Genomic DNA, 17,873 nt, shown 5'->3' with positions numbered 1-17,873 from the left:
CAAATATTAGGCTATGGTGACGTAAAATCAAAGAAAAATAGGGCTACTTTAGGGCTACCTGCGTCAAATGTACTAACATTTGACGCCTGCCAGTGACGTCAAAGCCTCGACGTTTTGTTCGAAGTTCCCTAACTGTCCCATGAACGTATTATTACTACTCACTTACAACTAAAGCCGCTTTGCTAATCTTCGGAATTCTTTTCTTTGGATCTGCAGGATTTCGATATTTGCAAGAAGAAAAGATCAACTAAAAATTAGTAGTGAAAGTTAAATAAAATATATTAGTGGTAGGTATCTTTGAAAACTAAATTGTTTCGAAATCCATAAAGCGTAACAGGAGGATCATAAATTAAAAATGCAATTGAGAAAGCTTTTTTTTCTGGTCCCCTCGCATGTAGGTACACACAGTGGCGTGCACAGAGTTCGAAGCCAGGGTAAGCATTAGTAAGATAGGCCTTAGATACACCTTATATAGACCTACTGAATGGCAGGTCATAAAGAAAAATGGGCACTGGTCATTTCAACTAGGGTAAGCAGTACTTTTATGCCTCTATGAATTGCACGCCACTGGGTACACAGCACAATACGACGGCAGGTGGCAGAAGACTTGATGTGGTTCAGTGCGCTCGACCTCAAGTAGAGTGTAGACTACAAAACCGTTAAGAGTTTAAATACGTTTTCACGGATCTGTAGAACGAACCACGGAATTTTAAATGACGTAGGTAATAAATCTCCTTTTTTTGTATAATATACCTACTAGCTGATGCCCGCGACTTCGTCCGCATTAGGTTTTTTAAAAATCCCGTGGCAACTCTTATATTTCCGGGATAAAAAGTAGCCTATGTCACTCTCCAGGTCTTTCTCTATACCCGTGCAAAAATATCACGTCAATTCGTTGCACCATTGCGACGTGATTGAAGGACAAACCAACAAACTTTCTGGGCCTCGTTTGATATCGTCTGTCCACCTAGGTCCTAGTGGGGTCACTGGGGGTCTGCCAACGCTGCGCTTCCGGTGCGAGCTTGCCATTCTAGCACCTTGGGACCCTAACATGTATCGGTTTTTCGAACTAGGTATGTGCCTTGTCCATTGCCACTTTAACTTCGTTGTCGGTAGGTATATCTTGTACTCAGTCGGTAGTTTCCATTTGTAATTTTGGAGGTTGAATAACTAAGCAACAAGGTATTTACCGCCTAAGTTTTAACCCACGATATGTGCGTCATACAGTAGATTTCTACTAGAGTCTAGTAGATATCTACTGCCTAGTAACTAGACTATCTAATATACATAATGTATGATGTATGTATTACGCAATCCCTATAGACTTTATTGTTCGATGTGCCAGCATAATATTGGTGGTCTAGATATTAGGTACTTGCGTGTAAGGACGTACCTTATGTGCCCTTTCTGTGTCGAACAATAAAACAATACATCAACTGTCAGAGAATGGACTAAGATATACTTTCTTTACTTATAAAGAGAAAGGCCACTCCATCACTCTGATATATATCGAGAAAAATATTTGAAACTAGCCGATGCCCGCGACTTGGTCCGCGTGGATTTAGGTTTTTAAAAATCCCGTGGGAACTCTTTGATTTTCCGGGATAAAAAGTAGCCTATGTCACTCTCCAGCGGGTGATTCGCTAACTCAGTTTCTAAATCTGAATCCTCTGAGATCATATTTAGGGTTCTTTTAAAAAATTGGAGTAGACTGGAATCAACTTTACAACAAGAGTAATAGCTTAATAATAAGCAAAGTTAACGGTGAAGGAAAACATCGTGAGGAAACCTGTGAAGGTGTGTGAAGTCTACCAATCCGCACATGGCCAGCATTGACCCTTCTCACAGTGAGAGGAGACCCGTGCTCTTGATGGGTTGATCATGATGATGAAATGACATAACATTTAGTCAAACAGAATGCGCAGCGAAGTGTAATCCTATAATGGCTATTATTTAATTAGCGAGTTGGTCGCTTGCCGGCGATGGGCGTCGCATCGCGATAATATCCGACAAGGACATCGGACGTGAATGGCCTAATCGGAACTCTTTCAACCGTAACTGCGTGCTATTATAATAGCATAATAGCTATCTGCATGCCAAATTTTAGCCCGATCCGTCCAGTAGTTTGAGCTGTGCGTTGATAGATCAGTCAGTCAGTCACCTTTTCCTTTTATACGAGTATATTATAGATTATCATCCTTGGAATTATGTAAGAAGAGATGAGAAATTCTCTACCAACAAATTTGTAGCGTCGCGTCCGTCGTGACTCGTAAAACTGTATTTTCGGTATTCACTTTTTGTGGCGCTGAGTTATGGCCATTGTTATGACATGCGACTTTATCAATGGGTGACGCAAGTTCCTACGAGGCGGGCACGGGAAGTCTAATGGCAATGGCTTGAATGTTCCATAATATAATACAATGCCATAATATAATACAATGACTATACATATAATTTTGAAATAATTGATGTGATCAAGCGTTTTGTCTCCCTCTGGTCTCTCTTTATGGTTAAGCGCTGATGTAGTCTTTAGATTGTAGATTCTCTGATCCGTAGCAGTTCCATTACATTCTGCAGGCCTATTCTGTATCTTACGGCTACACTGTACACAATTATTTAGTTCACTAAAATGTCCAAAAATATCTGCTTTAGGGTACCTACAGTGTTCTGTGTTCATGTCACCCTGTCGATGTCACTCGCCGAGATACAGCTCTTATGATGTCATCTCGGCTGGTTACCGAAGTTATCCAATAACAAATTCGGAGGATGTCAGTCATTTGTCGGACATCTTCCGAGTGTCCAACTAAATAGTCAACTGCGGAGTTACGTAATAGGCCTACTGACTATTTAGAAAATGTAGTTTCTGAAACTGATCTAGCCTGGCATCAAATCTGGCACCGGTATGGAAGTAAGATCTTCGAGCAATGATCTATTAGGTAGGTAGGTATAAGTCGTTTTTCCTCTTTCAAGCTTATTGTTTTAACCTTACGTCTTACCTTTGTTCTTTGATTCGTAGCGTCACAATGAGAAGGCATAATATGAAAGGCTTTATACTCGTAGTTAATGCGCTGAAATTTTTTATATACAGTATGCGGCAGAAAATATTGTACATCGACCTTTAGAAAGAGATAGCGGTTTTGTAGAGCGTTGTCTCTGTTGTTGAGACCAACAAAACGTCACATAGGTATGAGTGACAGAGACAACGCTGTACAAAGCCGAAATCTCATTCTAAAGGTCGATTTACAATATTTCTTTCCAGCTATCCGCTATTAGTATGCGGTAGCAATCAGGGTGAGTCGTTCCAATCGTCCTCTAAAGAAGCCCCTATCTTGACTACGAATTCCAGTGTTAAAGTGTCACACGTTGGGCTTGCCGGTACCACAGAATAATATAATAGTACTAACGTACTAAGTCTACCAATCCGAACATGGCCAGCGTGGTAGACTATGGCCTAAACCCTTCTAACTCTGATAGGAGGCCCGTGCTCTGTAGTGAGCCGGCGATGGGTTGATCATGATGATGATGAACGTACTAAGTAATACGTACTGTCTACAAAATACCTAATCGCCATAGCGTCGTATTCAGGTTTTTGCCAAATAGCAAACATTCTGCAATGCAGAAGCGTGGGAGAAAACCACAAATCTGACTTGGCACTGTCTTTCGTTTACAATGCAAGTTGTGTTGTGATATTTTAATAAAAATTCGACAGGTAGCATGTGAACCAAAGAAATTAAGATTATTTAACGGTCTTAGTTGTGAACAATTAATACAATCGTGGGAATAGTTTCGTTGAAAGTGAAATTGCCATTTGTATTGTTTTACGCTTATCTTAATTTATTAATTGTTGGCAAAATTGCTCTTTGGTTAAGTTCGTAATGAATGTAATTAGGTAATTCCATGGAATTAGGAAGTATCTACTTCGTATTAGTACTTCCATAGTACTATTTATCACATTTACTTGTACATTGGCAACCATATTTATACATCCGGGATTTCGACAATGTAGTATTTTATCAACTGTATTGATTTATTTATGCGCACGACTTCGCCAAAATGGCACCGATTTGTGAATCGCAATTTTGTAAACATTATGTAATATCGTGGTGAATAGTATAAAATATACGGCATACATATTGTAATCTAGGTATATGTATGTAAGTTCTAGGAAGTAAACCAGGTCTGATGAATTTTATCATGATTATCATGAAATTTTATTTTATTTTACACTAGATGACGCCCGCGACTTCGTCCTGGATTTAGGTTTTTAAAATTTAAAACTTAAATATATACAAACACACATTATTGGATGAACAATTACTTATTAAAGGAGTCAAAACTTTACAATTATTCATAGCCTCAATAGCTCAACCGGTAAAGGAGTGGACTGAAAACCAAATGGTCGACGGTTCAAACCCCGCCCGTTGCACTATTGTCGTACCTACTCCTAGCACAAGCTTGACGCTTAGTTGGAGAGGAAAGGGGAATATTAGTCATTTAACATGGCTAATAATCTTTAAAAAAAAAAAAAAAAATCAGGTTACGGTAATTATTATTTGAAATCCCAAATACTTCTGAGGAATCATTAAAATAAGATAGATTATTTCGTTTCCCGTAAAAGAAAAGACAGCACTAGATTTTAAAAGTCTATCTACCTAAAAAATGCGTCTAGAATTCTCCGTGCCGTATTTTTACATTTAGAGCAAGTTTTCGTTCGATCGTTAGATATCCAGGTCAAGGTAGGTAAATCGTCCACTTCGCTTCTTGAAACAAGCGAAGAATTCTTCGGAATTCTTCCTCTCTATCCTAAAGGTCAAGGTATCTATTAGGTCGAACCCAGAACTGTTTTAGGCATAGAAATAGGTGCAACACCGTCGTAGATAACGATTTATTGATGGCCTACGCCCTGACCTTGATTAATGATGTTTTGTTATTACTGATAGCAGGTGATATTGAACTCACCTCATTGAAAGTGATGACGCAAACTAATTTAGTACGTAGGTACGGCATTCCGAACCAGTGGTAAATTATTTTGACGATTCAAAAGCACTTGTAAAAGTTTATTTTAAAAGAAACTAGCTGCCCGGCGAACTTCGTACCGCGCGCGAATCCTCGTACTTCAAGGAATATTATAAAAAAAGAATTAGCAAAATCGGTTCAGCTGTTCTCGAGATTTGCGATCAGCAACACATTCAGCGATTTATTTTTATATATAGAAAAGATATATATCCATTCTATTCCAGATAATCTGGGAACATTCTATAAGTGTTACTTATCTCTGGATAATGATTCGGGATAAGTGTTCCTGGCAGAGGTTTGGCTTTTTATAATTTTTAAAATTCTGGTCTAGTCTGGTGGGGAGGTTTCGGCCGTGGTTACCACCCTACCGGCAAAGCCGTGTCGCTAAGCGATTTAGCGTTCCGGTACGATGCCGTGTAGAAAACTAGAGGGGCATGGGTTTAATAAAAACTACCATACCCCTTCCAGGTTTGCCCGCTTCCATCGTAGACTGCATCATCACTTACCACCAGGTGAGATTGCATGTTATGTTTTATTAATTTTCGAGGGAATTTTGCTGCATTGAAATTTGAAATTGTTATAATAACTCTTCATTTTGGTTTGTAGCTTACAGTAGCGTGGTGCGCCAAACCAAGCATAAATACTCGTATTTTACTTAGCCAATGTCACGTAGAAATAATGACAGAGCGCCATTGTTCCATTCTCGTTACAGAGTAGTGAAGAACAAAACATTCACTTTGATGGTTCAATTCAATAATGCATATCTGTACTTCTATACTAAAACTAGCTGACTCGGCGAACTTCGTACCGCCTAACAGTCGATTCTTTATATATTTATTTATTTTTGATACTTTATTCTGCTATTCGGGACACCGCGCCGGGTCAGCCTTCCCGGAACCCTTCCACTCACACTTAAACTAAAACTTAAACTTTATGGTATGGTAGGTGTTAAAGGTTAAATTGACTAAGTATTATTACGAATCTTTTGTATGGGAATATAGAAAAGTTTTGTTTTTCTTTTTTCTCTCCGTAAGAACTAAGAACCATCCTCGTAGTTCAAGGAATTTTATAAAAAAAGAATTAGCGAAATCGGTTCAACTGTTCTCGAGATTTGCGCTTAGCAACACATTCAGCGATTCATTTTTATATATAGAGATTATAAAGAGGTAAAGTTTGTAAGTTTGTTTGTAGGGGGTATTCTTTCTCCAGTAGTAAAGCTACATTATTCAAGCCGGGCGGGTTGCTATTCTTTGATAAAAATGTATCGATTTATTACTTTCCAAACCTTGTTACAATGGTTTACTTTTTAACGAGCGTAACAGTGCAGTTCCGTTATGTCCAATCTAATAATAAACATCTACAGTGCTAACCGCAGTTGGTTTGCGGTCGACAGTCTACAACATTTTTATCTGCGTGGTCTATAGTTTACAAAAGACTAATGGAGAAAATGGACAGTGAAAAGGCGTTCATAAAAATGATACCAGCTGCAGCTGCCCTAGCTCGATCGACGCACTCGTTGCTATTGGCCGAAGCTATGTGTTCTTGCTGTATTTTTACCCTAATCTAAATCAGCCTGTGCTGTCCCACGTCTGGGCAAAGGCCTCCCTCCGATCCTTCCACAATTTTCTATTTCGTGCCTCTTCAGGCCACGTAACTGTAAATTTATCTAATTCATCACGCCAACGTCGCCTCGGCCGACCACGCTGGCGTTGATGATTCTGGGGCGTCCAAAAAGAAGCAGATTTTGCCCATAACTCATCTGGCATACGGCACACATGACCTGCCCAGTCCCATTTGAGTAAAGCGGCTGCAAGGCCAACGTCAGCTACTCGCGTTTTGGAACGTATAGCAGAATTCCTTACGCGATCTGCTAGTTTTATACCTAGTATGCTGCGTTCCATGGCTCTTTGGCAAACCTTGAGCTTGGACTTTTGAGAGTTTGTCAGGGACCATGTCTGAGCACCATACGTGAGAATTGGCAGAATGCACATGTCCATGAGCTTTCGCTTAAGATGTAATGGAAAGTTGCTTTTAAACAGTTCTTTCAATGACCAAAAGCTTCTCCAGGCATTTTCGATGCGCCTTGTGGTTTCTTTATCTTGGTGAGCCTGAAAAGAGTATTTTTACCCAATAGTGGAAAAATATTAACCAATATGCGTTATTTTGAATATCGCACTGAAAGTATCTTTGGTGCCAGGGAAGCAGTCTGAAATATTTTAACACGTTATTATTAACTTGTGTCTGTTCGGCACAAAATTTTACAATACAATTTGTGGCATTTTATTTTGAAATCGGTTTCTCCGGAATTGTTTCGTAAAATTTTATCAACAACTATCCGTCTACTGTTTATGTATATATTCCTTTAGTCTGAGGCACTGCGGTTGACCGAATTTATTTTATCTCTGTTGTTCAGATCACGTAATATGTTATTGTTGTATCAACTACATACGTATACTTCTCTCTGACCTGTATTTTACGAGTAATTATGTACCTACTTGTCTGTAAATGTTAATTGAGTTATATTGGTGGTATGTACCTATAACAGCTCGGCCTTATTTGTTCCAAGATCCTACGGAATCTTTATATTAGTTAAATTTATATGTAAGATGCAGTTCAAACAGCAGTTGGAGTTTTTGATTTTTTTTAAATTAACTTGTAAATTGTAGTATCACACTATTACACTAATTATTATAAAGGAGAAAGTTTGTGTATTGTGATTGTGTGTATGTGTGTGTGTGTGTGTGTGTGTGTGTGTGTGTGTGTATATATGTATGTGTGTGTGTGTGTGTTTGTATGTTTGTAACTCTTTCACGCAAAAAGTACCGGACGTGTTTGGGGGAAATTTGGAATGGATATAGTTTATATATTTTTATTTATTTTATTATTCCTTGCCTGCTAGCTTTCCAACAACAGAAGGGTTGCAGTCTAGCACTTTCCATTTAAAAACTGTTTTTTTAAATATTACCCAAATAATTGCAATTTAATATCAATTTTTTTTAATCTTTATGTTATTGGTGTAGTAAGTAATAAATGGATTTATTAAAATAAAATAAAAACGGAAAAAGTATTAAGTATATAGGCACCTACTTGTTTACTGTAATTATAAACAAAAAAAATATACTTGTATAGAAATAGGAACATGTTTGTAATGTATGTCTGTATCAATTACACAATCCAACATTGTAAATTTAGATTTTCAGTAATAAAGGCTTTATTATTATTATATAGTTTATACCCTGGATTAACATTAAAATCAAAGAGTTCCTACGGGATTTAAAAAAAACTATATCCACGCGATCGTAGTCGCGGGCATCAGCTAGTTATTGACAAATAATAACAAGTAACAACAAACAGTCTAAAATCTAAATGTTGCAAATCCACTTCGCAACCTTCAATATAACTTTCACTGGACCGGTTTGCGTCCTTTGTAATAATATTACTCATCTAGGCCATAACTTTTGTTTTGTATAATTTGTTATATAAAATTATAGAGTCGATTATATAAATATAGTTATGTCATGATCAACCTGTCGCCGCCCGGCTCACTGAAAAGCACGGGGTCTCCTCTCAGAGTGAGAAGGGTTTGGCCATAGTCTACCACGCTGGCCATGTGCGGATTAGCAGACTTCACACACCTTTGAGATCATTATGGAGATCTCTCAGGCATGCAGGTTTCCTCACGATTTTTTCCTTCACCGTTAAAGGAAGTGATATTTATTTATTTAAAAACGCACATAACTCCGAAAAGGTAGAGGTGCGTGCTCGGGATCGAACCCCCGACCTCCGATTAGAAGGCGTACGTCCTAACTACTAGGCTATCACAGCTTATGTTAATAGTTATGTAATCGCATTAAAATTGCTGTTTAAAATTGGTTGAAGACCTGGAGAGTGGCATAGGCTACTTTTTATCTCGGAAAATCAAAGAGTTCCCACGGGATTTACAAAACCCTAATTCCACACGAACGAAGTAGCGGGCATCAGCTAGTAAGAAAGAAATAAGACATTGCTAACTAACCTGGCCGATTCTTTTAACTTTTCATATGCAATTAAGTAAAAAAATTAAATTCTATTATAGATACCTACTCTATTGAAACTACGAACAAAACGTTTAGGACAAATCAAAATTAGCAACAGCAATTAAGGAAATAGGCGAGTCTACCGAAATAGGGAACACCGATCTTGATTATGGTATTGACTAATGTTCGATTGTTTGCTAAAACGGTAGCATGCTGATACTTTATCTAAGCCAATGTAACCAACCGCTTGGCGCCACCAGGGTGACTTGATTCTTCCTTATTGTGTCAGCGTGTGACTTGGGTTAAATCGGTTTTATAATGCAGGGTGTAACCAGAACGCTGGCAAAAACGAAGACAGGTGATAGTACCTACTGATGATTACTGATATGATACCACACAAAAAAGGCGAAAGAAAATCCTATAATTTTGTAAAAGTTTACGGTATATTGCAAATAAACATCTGACTGATGCTAGAGGTCAACGAACGTTGCTTGAGTAGGCCACTCGGAGTCAATGCCGCGTCGTAGGCGGGGCATTGAGTTGACCCGAGTTTTGCAATCTATACATTGCGGGTTTGAAAAACACTAAATCACTAAAACTACAAAATGAGGTAAATGATGGTTATTGTATGGTTATGGTAACAATAACGCTAAGTTTTTGCTAGAGTTCTTCCCCCCAATTGTGTAAGAATAACCATTTCATGGCTATCGCAATCGTCAAGAATTCTGCCCTTTGATTGGCTGTGAAAAAATGTAAACAGCGAATCAACCAATCAAAGGGCAGAATTTCTTGACGATTGCGATAGCCATGAAATGGTTATTCTTACACAATTGGGGGGCTGGTTACACTTATTTGTCGACTTTTATGCTAAGCAACTAAGCTTGGCGATCGGAGGTGTCCGGCTATTAGGCGTCTGTGTGGTGGTGGTCTATGGGCCTAAAACAAACATGATCAAAGCCAGATAACCTAATTGTGGGTACCTATAGGTAAAGTAAAGTAAAGTAAAAGTAAAATATGCTTTATTGTACACCAAAACCAAATCAATAGACATATAACAAAGATAGCATGTACAATAGGCGGCCTTATCGCTAAAATAGCGATCTCTTCCAAGCAACCTTAGGGTAGAGGATATTAAAGAAAGCGGAAGGGGTGTACTAATAAATAGTACTAATAGGTTCTATGAACATTAACAGTATGAAGTTAGCTAATATTTGTGCATGTGTAACGCGCTGTGGGCGACTTGTTCATTGACACCATTCAGTAATTCATTGCAATAGGCACTACTTGCCAATTATTGCGAATCACGTTGTACATTTATCGACGCTCTATGGTTATATCGCGAATAGAAATGATTTCATCTTTTTACGAATTTCTTTCGAATCTTCGAGATAATCTACCAGTGGTTCGGTGTCCTCTATATCTAGTACCTATCGAATACAGAGAGGAGCCAGCAACAAACTAGTAGTAGGTTTTTGACAGAGAGCTTCGAGTTGACAGTCAGTTGTAGTAAGGCAGTAGGTGACAGTTCATAAATCTGTATGGTACAACGTGCAGCATCCGGTATGAAGTTAGAGGATTGGTTACTCTAATCTCTTTTTATTGACGTTCTTTCCATTTCAAAATGGGGAAATTGTCCCTCCCCGGTTTTGGTAGAAATTTCGCACTTTTCTGATTCTGTAGATAATAATCGGTAGGTACCTAAAGTTTTGAATGGAAAAAAATCAAGAAAAATTTTCTCAGCGAGTATGCCGTCGATTCTTGAATTTGTTCTCTTGATTAGAATTAAGCGTGCCTGGAATCAAACACCCAACCTCCCGAATAGGAGACGGACGTCTTAACCACTAGGCTATCACAGCGTAAAATTAATGGAAAAATCACGTTCAAAGATAACAAAGTTGCGTCAAAATATTTCATGTTTCACGATGTTCACGATTCAACAAGGTTTATGCAAACTTTGCCATTGACCTTCGCTGACGGCAGACGCAGTTTCGCGATTCTTCTAAATGGCTGCCTTTATAGACTCCATTGTTTGATGCGAAAGTAAATATTTAGGTAAGTACCTTCACTAGTCTGGCAAATCTTTGCATTAAGATTTTTAAAAATCTAAATAGGTAGTAAGGTAGTAATAAGGTGCTGGAATGGCGACCTCGCACCGGAAGACGCAGCGTTGGAAGACCCCCCACTAGGTGGACGGGCGACATCAGACGAGTCGCAGGGAACCGCTGGATTCAGGCGGCGCAAGACCGTGGCGTGTGGAAGTTCCTATAAGAGACCTGTGGAAGTCTATTGGTTGATGATGATGATGAAATAGGTAGGATAAAATCTATAGGAATAGATAGGAATAGCCGATCCACCTGGCTTTACTTGGGTGAAATTTGAAATACCTATTTGGTTACTGGTTACACCCTGTATGTACATCAGTACCCTTATTATAAATGCGAAAGTGTGTTTGTTTGTTGGTTTGTCCTTCAATCACGTCGCAACGGTGCAACGGATTGTCGTGATTTTTTGCATGGGTATAGATAAAGGCCTGGAGAGTGACATAGGCTACTTTTTATCCCGGAAAATTAAAGAATTCCTGGGATTTTTAAAAACCTAATTCCACGCGGACGAAGTCGCGGGCATCAGCTAGTACCTAAATAATGTAACTTTTGGATTAAGTAGCTCTCTAATGGTAAAAGAATTAATAAAATTAGTGGAAGTCCCTATAAAAAACCTATGTCCAGCTGTGGACGTCTACTGGTTGATGATGACGATGATGAATAACATTGATGTAAATAATAACAACCGCGGACCGCCCATCTAAAAAGATAAAATAAAAGTCACCTATCATAAAATAAACTAGGTCTCCGTTATGAAAATAAAGTCTTCGTGTACGTACAGTACGCGACCGAAAGTGATGAACATGGGCCTTTAGAATGACATTTCATCTTTGTAGAGCGTTATCTCTGTCACTCATATCCATATGACGCTTTGTCGGTTTCAACGACCGAGACAGTGCTCTACAAATCTGCTGTCTCCTCTCAGAATAAGGACTGTTAGAAGTAGCCCTATTGTGACACTTACTGTTAGAGCGAGATAGCTAAATGCATTTAAGCTCTTGTTAGAACGTGACAAAATGATTATGCTTTGTCCTTATGACCGTGGCCACTTTTTTTTGTTTGTCAAAATGTATTTGTACGTGAGTATTTGACAAACAACGTGAAGTGTAGAAGGAATGACATTTCACAAGTAAGAAAATCTGCTTGAGCGAGAGAGACTGAGGGGGCCACGCTAGTTGCAAATCGGGACATATCTGTGTGTCTCCTAAAGATATTCGATGTTTATCACTTTTGGCCACGTACTGTACGACGTTGACTGTCTAATAAAATACAATGAGTAGAGTAGTCAGTAGGCAGTAGGCAGTAGGCTACCTCGGAGTTGCGAGATAGACCTATAAATAAAGATGTAACTAAAAGAACATACATAAAAAATAAAAAAAAAAAAAAATAAAAAAAAAAAAGATTCCGACGAATTGAGAACCTCCTCCTTTTTTTGAAGTCGGTTAATGATTAAAAACGGGAGTAGGTATCATCCATTCCTTTCTCAGTTCTAACATCCAACGGTGCATGTTAGAAATCTGATAGTTTTCTCAATAACTTATCTTTTCTACATCGCTAAATGAACGGCTCTACTGACTGACGTTACAGACTCTACATGCTAGTCACGCTACAGCAGGATTGGTGAAAAACCAGTACCTAATAAAAAAACATTAAAACATTTTTGCTCATGTTAAGTAGGTATAAGTAAACATATTTTTGTAGAAAACAATGACTCTGCTCTACAGTCTACAGTAGCTTAAAATAGCAGTTAGACAACAATAAGTGGAGTGGATTGATTAAAATATTACAAATGTAAAAACACCTAATTACCTAATTAAGTAGGTAGGTACCTAGGTACAGTGTTCAACATAAGTAGTTTTCTAAAATTATCTCAACTGCATACAGTAAAGCCAGCTCAGATAGGAGATCGTTTTCCAACAATGCGTGGACTTGACACAGTGTCCAAACATTGTAGGCACGAAATGAACGACGGAACAAGCAGTGTTCAATATTGCGCGGCTGTGTGCACGAGGAAAGAGCCGTTATCAAAATGGCGGTTGCGTGTGCCGGCAGCCATTGCGAGCGTGGGGTCGTTGACGTCCCCGTGTGCCCCCGTGCCGGCGATCGTTGGCGTCGCGCGTCTATCGATTCGACACACCGCACTCGCCAATAAAACCTAGTTACGCCACCTAGCGGCGGATTTGTGAACTGTTCAGTGTTAGTTAGTGGGTGTAGATGGCGTGATTTTCACAACTTTTTTTTTTTCAATCTAATAAAATCACTAAAATAAATCAATGGCGCTGCAAAAAGTCACCAAACAAGAAAAGAAGACTAATAATTCATTCTAATTGGATATAGAAGGATTTTTTTTCTAATAAAAATAGCGAGCAAACGAGCAGGCGGGTCACCTGATGGTAAGTGATTACCGCCGCCCATGAACATTTGCAGCGTCAGAGTGTGCTTCAAGTGCTTTGATGTCACTGCATTAATACGGTATTTGATCTGATGGTAGAACCGGAACAGTCTGTGAACTACCCGACATTAAATATCACAAAGCAGTTTGTGACTGTTCTAAAAAAAGAATACCCGGCTGATTTTGTTGTGGGCTCTTCTCAGACTTGGGCGCGTTTGGAACTAATTAATTATCACCACTATATCTTACAAATTAACAATTTTGACCATCAGTAAGCGTAACATGTTACCTATTCTGAATAAATAATTTGCACATGCTCTACATGTGGTTTAAATATTTATTTACACTCGGGCTCATGTTTAATTTCTGTTCGTTTCCTTGTTACAGTGTAAAGAGTTCGAGAAGGTTGGCGCTACGATAGCAGTGACTCCCTGCGATGTGGTGGAGGAGGCGGACATCACGTTCTCCTGCGTGGCCGACCCACAGGCTGCGAAAGAGGTAAACATAAACCTGTACAGAATGTTGCATAACTAGTTATGCAACGTTCGTTCAATGCCGCGTCGTAGGCGGGGCATTGACTCGAATTTTGCACGCTATACATTGCGAGCTTGAAAAATACAAAATCACTAAAACTACGAAATGAGGCAAATGGTTATTGGTATTGGATTGTATTTAGGTAGTATAACAACAACGCTAAGTTTTTGCTAGTATTCTGGTTACATCCTGTATAATATTTCGAAGGTATGTGCGTTTTAATTAATTAAATATTAGGTACTTGCTTTGACGGTGAAGGAAAATATCAGAGGAAACCTGCATGTTTGAGAGTTCTCCATAATTCCAATCTGCACTGGGCCAGCTGCAGCGTGGCAGATTATAGCCCCATCTCATTCTGAGAGGAGATCCGTGCTCAGTAATGGGCTGGCAATGGGTTGATCATGATGACGATGATCATTAATTTGGGCCATCAAAACTCAGCCCTATGTACTGTGACATACGGTTAAGATCAATATAGTCCGTACAAAATGAGTTCAACTTTAAAATCAGTTAGTTGCTCGATTATGGTAGAATGACAGATACAATATCAGGATCACAATCACCTCTGATTGGTTCACGCTCGCTCACTATTGGCTATAATGCATTGTTGCAACAAGGATCGTACAAATTCAGCCAATCACAACAATTAGATTGTAATAATGCTGCATCAATCATGCAGGTTTTACGAAATCGACCTACAGGACTGAAATCGTACTTTTGACATGACAGCTGACACATAAAATTAAAATGGCGCACGAAAACTCATTTTGTACGCATTATAGTTAGTTTATGGTAGGTATACATAAACCTTAAGCTTTGTAATAAGTTTTCTTATCGTGCTTTTTCGCATAGCGCCGGCAGCGAAGGGCGGAGGTCACATCATGACACAACACAAACCTTTCAACTGTGACCTTTGCGACGCCGTGGAATAGATATGAATTGTTCTACATGTAATGCGTCGCGTTCGACCTTCACCTTTATGTAAAAATGAACTAATGAAATTGCAGTTAGTGTAAAAGCTGAAACAATTTAATCAGAACGACATAATCTTTCAACGATTTATGTAGCATGACAACGGTAAAGGAGTAGTTTATTATAAGGTTTATAAATCCGTACTTGAATTCTTGTACGCGCCATTTTTGGTGGTTTTTCATACAAATAACTCCTCTGATGTATGAAAATGACTACGTCAGAATTCCACCAAATAAAAAATTTGCAACCATTTTTAAAGCTGGTTTCCTTAGCTAAAGGTTTCTTTATTAAACGTTTTAGCAATTGCGTTTAAAATAATGAACAAAATCTTATCTGCATAAATCAGTTTTTTGGATTCACCTTTTGTAAAATTTTAACTCTATAATCTGATTTATATTGGTTAACTTTTGGCACCCTAACAAAAACTACCACCAGAACTCTAAATTAAAGGCCTTTTACTTTTTTGCGACCAATGCGGTACTTTACTTTACTTGCATTTGACTTGGCAAAGGCACCAACACCTACTTGTAAATTTCTGTTGAGGTCATAAAAATTGAAGTAATATATACAACAACAAAAAAATTAGACTTCCGCGACTTCGTCCGCGTGGACTATTTATTTCCCATCAGGTTCCTAACGAAGCAAAACTTTGTAACTTGTAGATGGTGTTCGGAAACTGCGGCGTGCTGCACTGCCCGTCGTTGGAAGGCAAGGGCTACGTGGAGATGACGTCAATAGACGCCGACACGTCACACGACATCGTCGAAGCGATCAGCGGGAAGGGCGGCCGATATCTTGAAGCACAGGTAAGAACTGCTCCTTCCTTACTTGTAGACAACCTTAGTAATTGTATCAACTGCTCCTGCTGCCAGTTTTTTTAACCACCGTCCAAAATTCTTGGGTCTGGTCTGGATTGTAACTTGCAGCCAAGCTTTAGTCTACAAATTAAAAAAAATCATGTGTTGCTGGCTTCTAAAGAATTTGCTTATAACTGCTTCTCGAACAGCCCCAAACTATACCTTTGAAGGAAAAGCTAGTTGGTACTTCCTCTCTCTAATACCCGGTTTCTGAGGTACTTTTAACTACGGTTTATCTATTCAATAGCGTTATTGGTCCGATAACTCGAGACAGTGCGTTTCTGAACAACGCATGCAAGATAAACTCCGTTTAAACTTAACTGGCTAATGTGCGCCGTTTTATCGATTCCATAAAGTTATTTGACGTTTCATGTGTCAGTAGGTAGTTCCTGGTTGCGTATTTTTAAATTAAAAAGTGTTTTAATAGTAAGTTGTTCGTTACTTTGCATAAACAGTGTTTAGCCACTTATTAAGCATAGAAAAAAATACTATTATGTATTATTAATTAATTTATTAATTATTTTTTTAAATATAAAAGGAAAAGGTGACTGACTGACTGACTGAATGACTGACTGACTGACCTATCAACGCACAGCTCAAACTACTGGACGGATCGGGCTGAAATTTGGCATGCAGATAGCTATTATGACGTAGGCATCCGCTAAGAAAGGATTTTGAAAATTCAACTCCTAAGGGGGTGAAATAGGGTTTTGAAATTTTGTAGTCCACGCGCACGAAGTCGCGAGCATTAGCTAGTGTATTAATAAAACTAGTGTTGATGGCGAAATAAAAGAATAATATGCAGTTCAAACTCGTTTCTTGTAACAGACCCATCTAGCGACAAAATAATGGTTATCCGTTTCATAATCATCCTATAGGTACATAACTTTATTGAATCAATATCTAATGAGAACATAACTGGCAAGTTCTGAAACCGGACATAACTCATTTATGTCGTATTCCAGATCCAAGGCTCGAAGACGCAAGCGGAGGAAGGCACCCTCATAATCCTAGCGGCGGGCGACCGCACGCTGTTCGACGACTGCCAGTCGTGCTTCAAGGCGATGAGCAAAAACTCCTTCTACCTAGGTAGTAGTGCTCGTCTCCATTCCCACTCACTGTTGTTTATTATTTCACTTTTCGTTTACTTTTATTATTATTTTGCTTGTCCATTGATGTGCCTTACAAGATACAAGACCTATAGTACGCGACAGGTCAAAATGGCAGTTGAAGTGGGGACACCCCGCACAGCCCCCACGCTAACCCGATGCGGGATAGCGCGGTAACGTGCGGGTGTGCGTGCGTCCCCCCGCCTCGTACCTGATTACCATCTCGACCTGTCGCGTACTATACAATCACGTTTGGTATCTGAGATAACCAAATGCGCATGTTACAGTGCATGTTTTTGTTCAGTTATGTCATTATACTAATTGCACCTTACTATAATGAAATCCCTCTGTGAGGAGATCTGTGCTCTGTAGTGAGCCGGCGATGGGTTGATCATGATGACAGTGAAATAAGGTCTTTTACCTCCTTGGAGCTTGTAATATGCTCCGTAGTAAAAACTTCGTTTGCGCGATTCAGATTTCGTATGAAATACGATTTGAGTATTTATTTTACAGATAAACCACATTTTTGACATGACAGTTGACTCATAGAGTTAAAATGGCGCGTGAGAAGTCATTTTGTACGCCTATAAGGTTTTTCTTCCCATATAGGAAAGAGCAGTAAGCATTTTTACTATACAGAACTGGCAACAAGATTGTTAAATGTTTACAGGTGAAATCGGCAACGCGTCAAAAATGAACTCCGTATTGCAAGTGGTGGGCGGCGTGTCTCTAGCGGCGTTGGCTGAGGGGCTGGCGTTGGCCGACCGCGCCGGCTTGAGCCAGGCCGACCTGTTGGACGTGCTGGCGTTGACGCCGCTCGCGTCGCCACACCTCATACTGAAGGGACGAGGTGAGTTGACTCTATTCCTCACTCT

General features: G+C 39.2%; 1 protein-coding gene across 3 annotated transcripts in view; it reads left to right on the top strand.

Moving 5' to 3' along the window:
- Ndf (Nucleosome-destabilizing factor) overlaps positions 1-17,873 on the top strand; it is a 65,816-nt gene that overhangs the window by 43,998 nt on the left and 3,945 nt on the right. For 2 of the 3 annotated variants that reach the window (XM_069506133.1, XM_034980370.2), the window contains exons 8-10: positions 13,914-14,024; positions 15,695-15,838; positions 16,855-16,981. In XM_069506133.1, the coding sequence (XP_069362234.1) occupies positions 13,914-14,024; positions 15,695-15,838; positions 16,855-16,981 (382 nt within the window). The remainder of the gene's footprint in view (positions 1-13,913; positions 14,025-15,694; positions 15,839-16,854; positions 16,982-17,873) is intronic. The other variant, XM_034980371.2, reaches the window with a different exon arrangement.

Source organism: Maniola hyperantus, chromosome 22 (genome assembly GCF_902806685.2).
Source record: "Maniola hyperantus chromosome 22, iAphHyp1.2, whole genome shotgun sequence".
NCBI lineage: Eukaryota > Metazoa > Arthropoda > Insecta > Lepidoptera > Nymphalidae > Maniola > Maniola hyperantus.
Note: the sequence above shows the minus strand (reverse complement) of the source record. Positions and strands in the feature narration are given on the sequence as shown.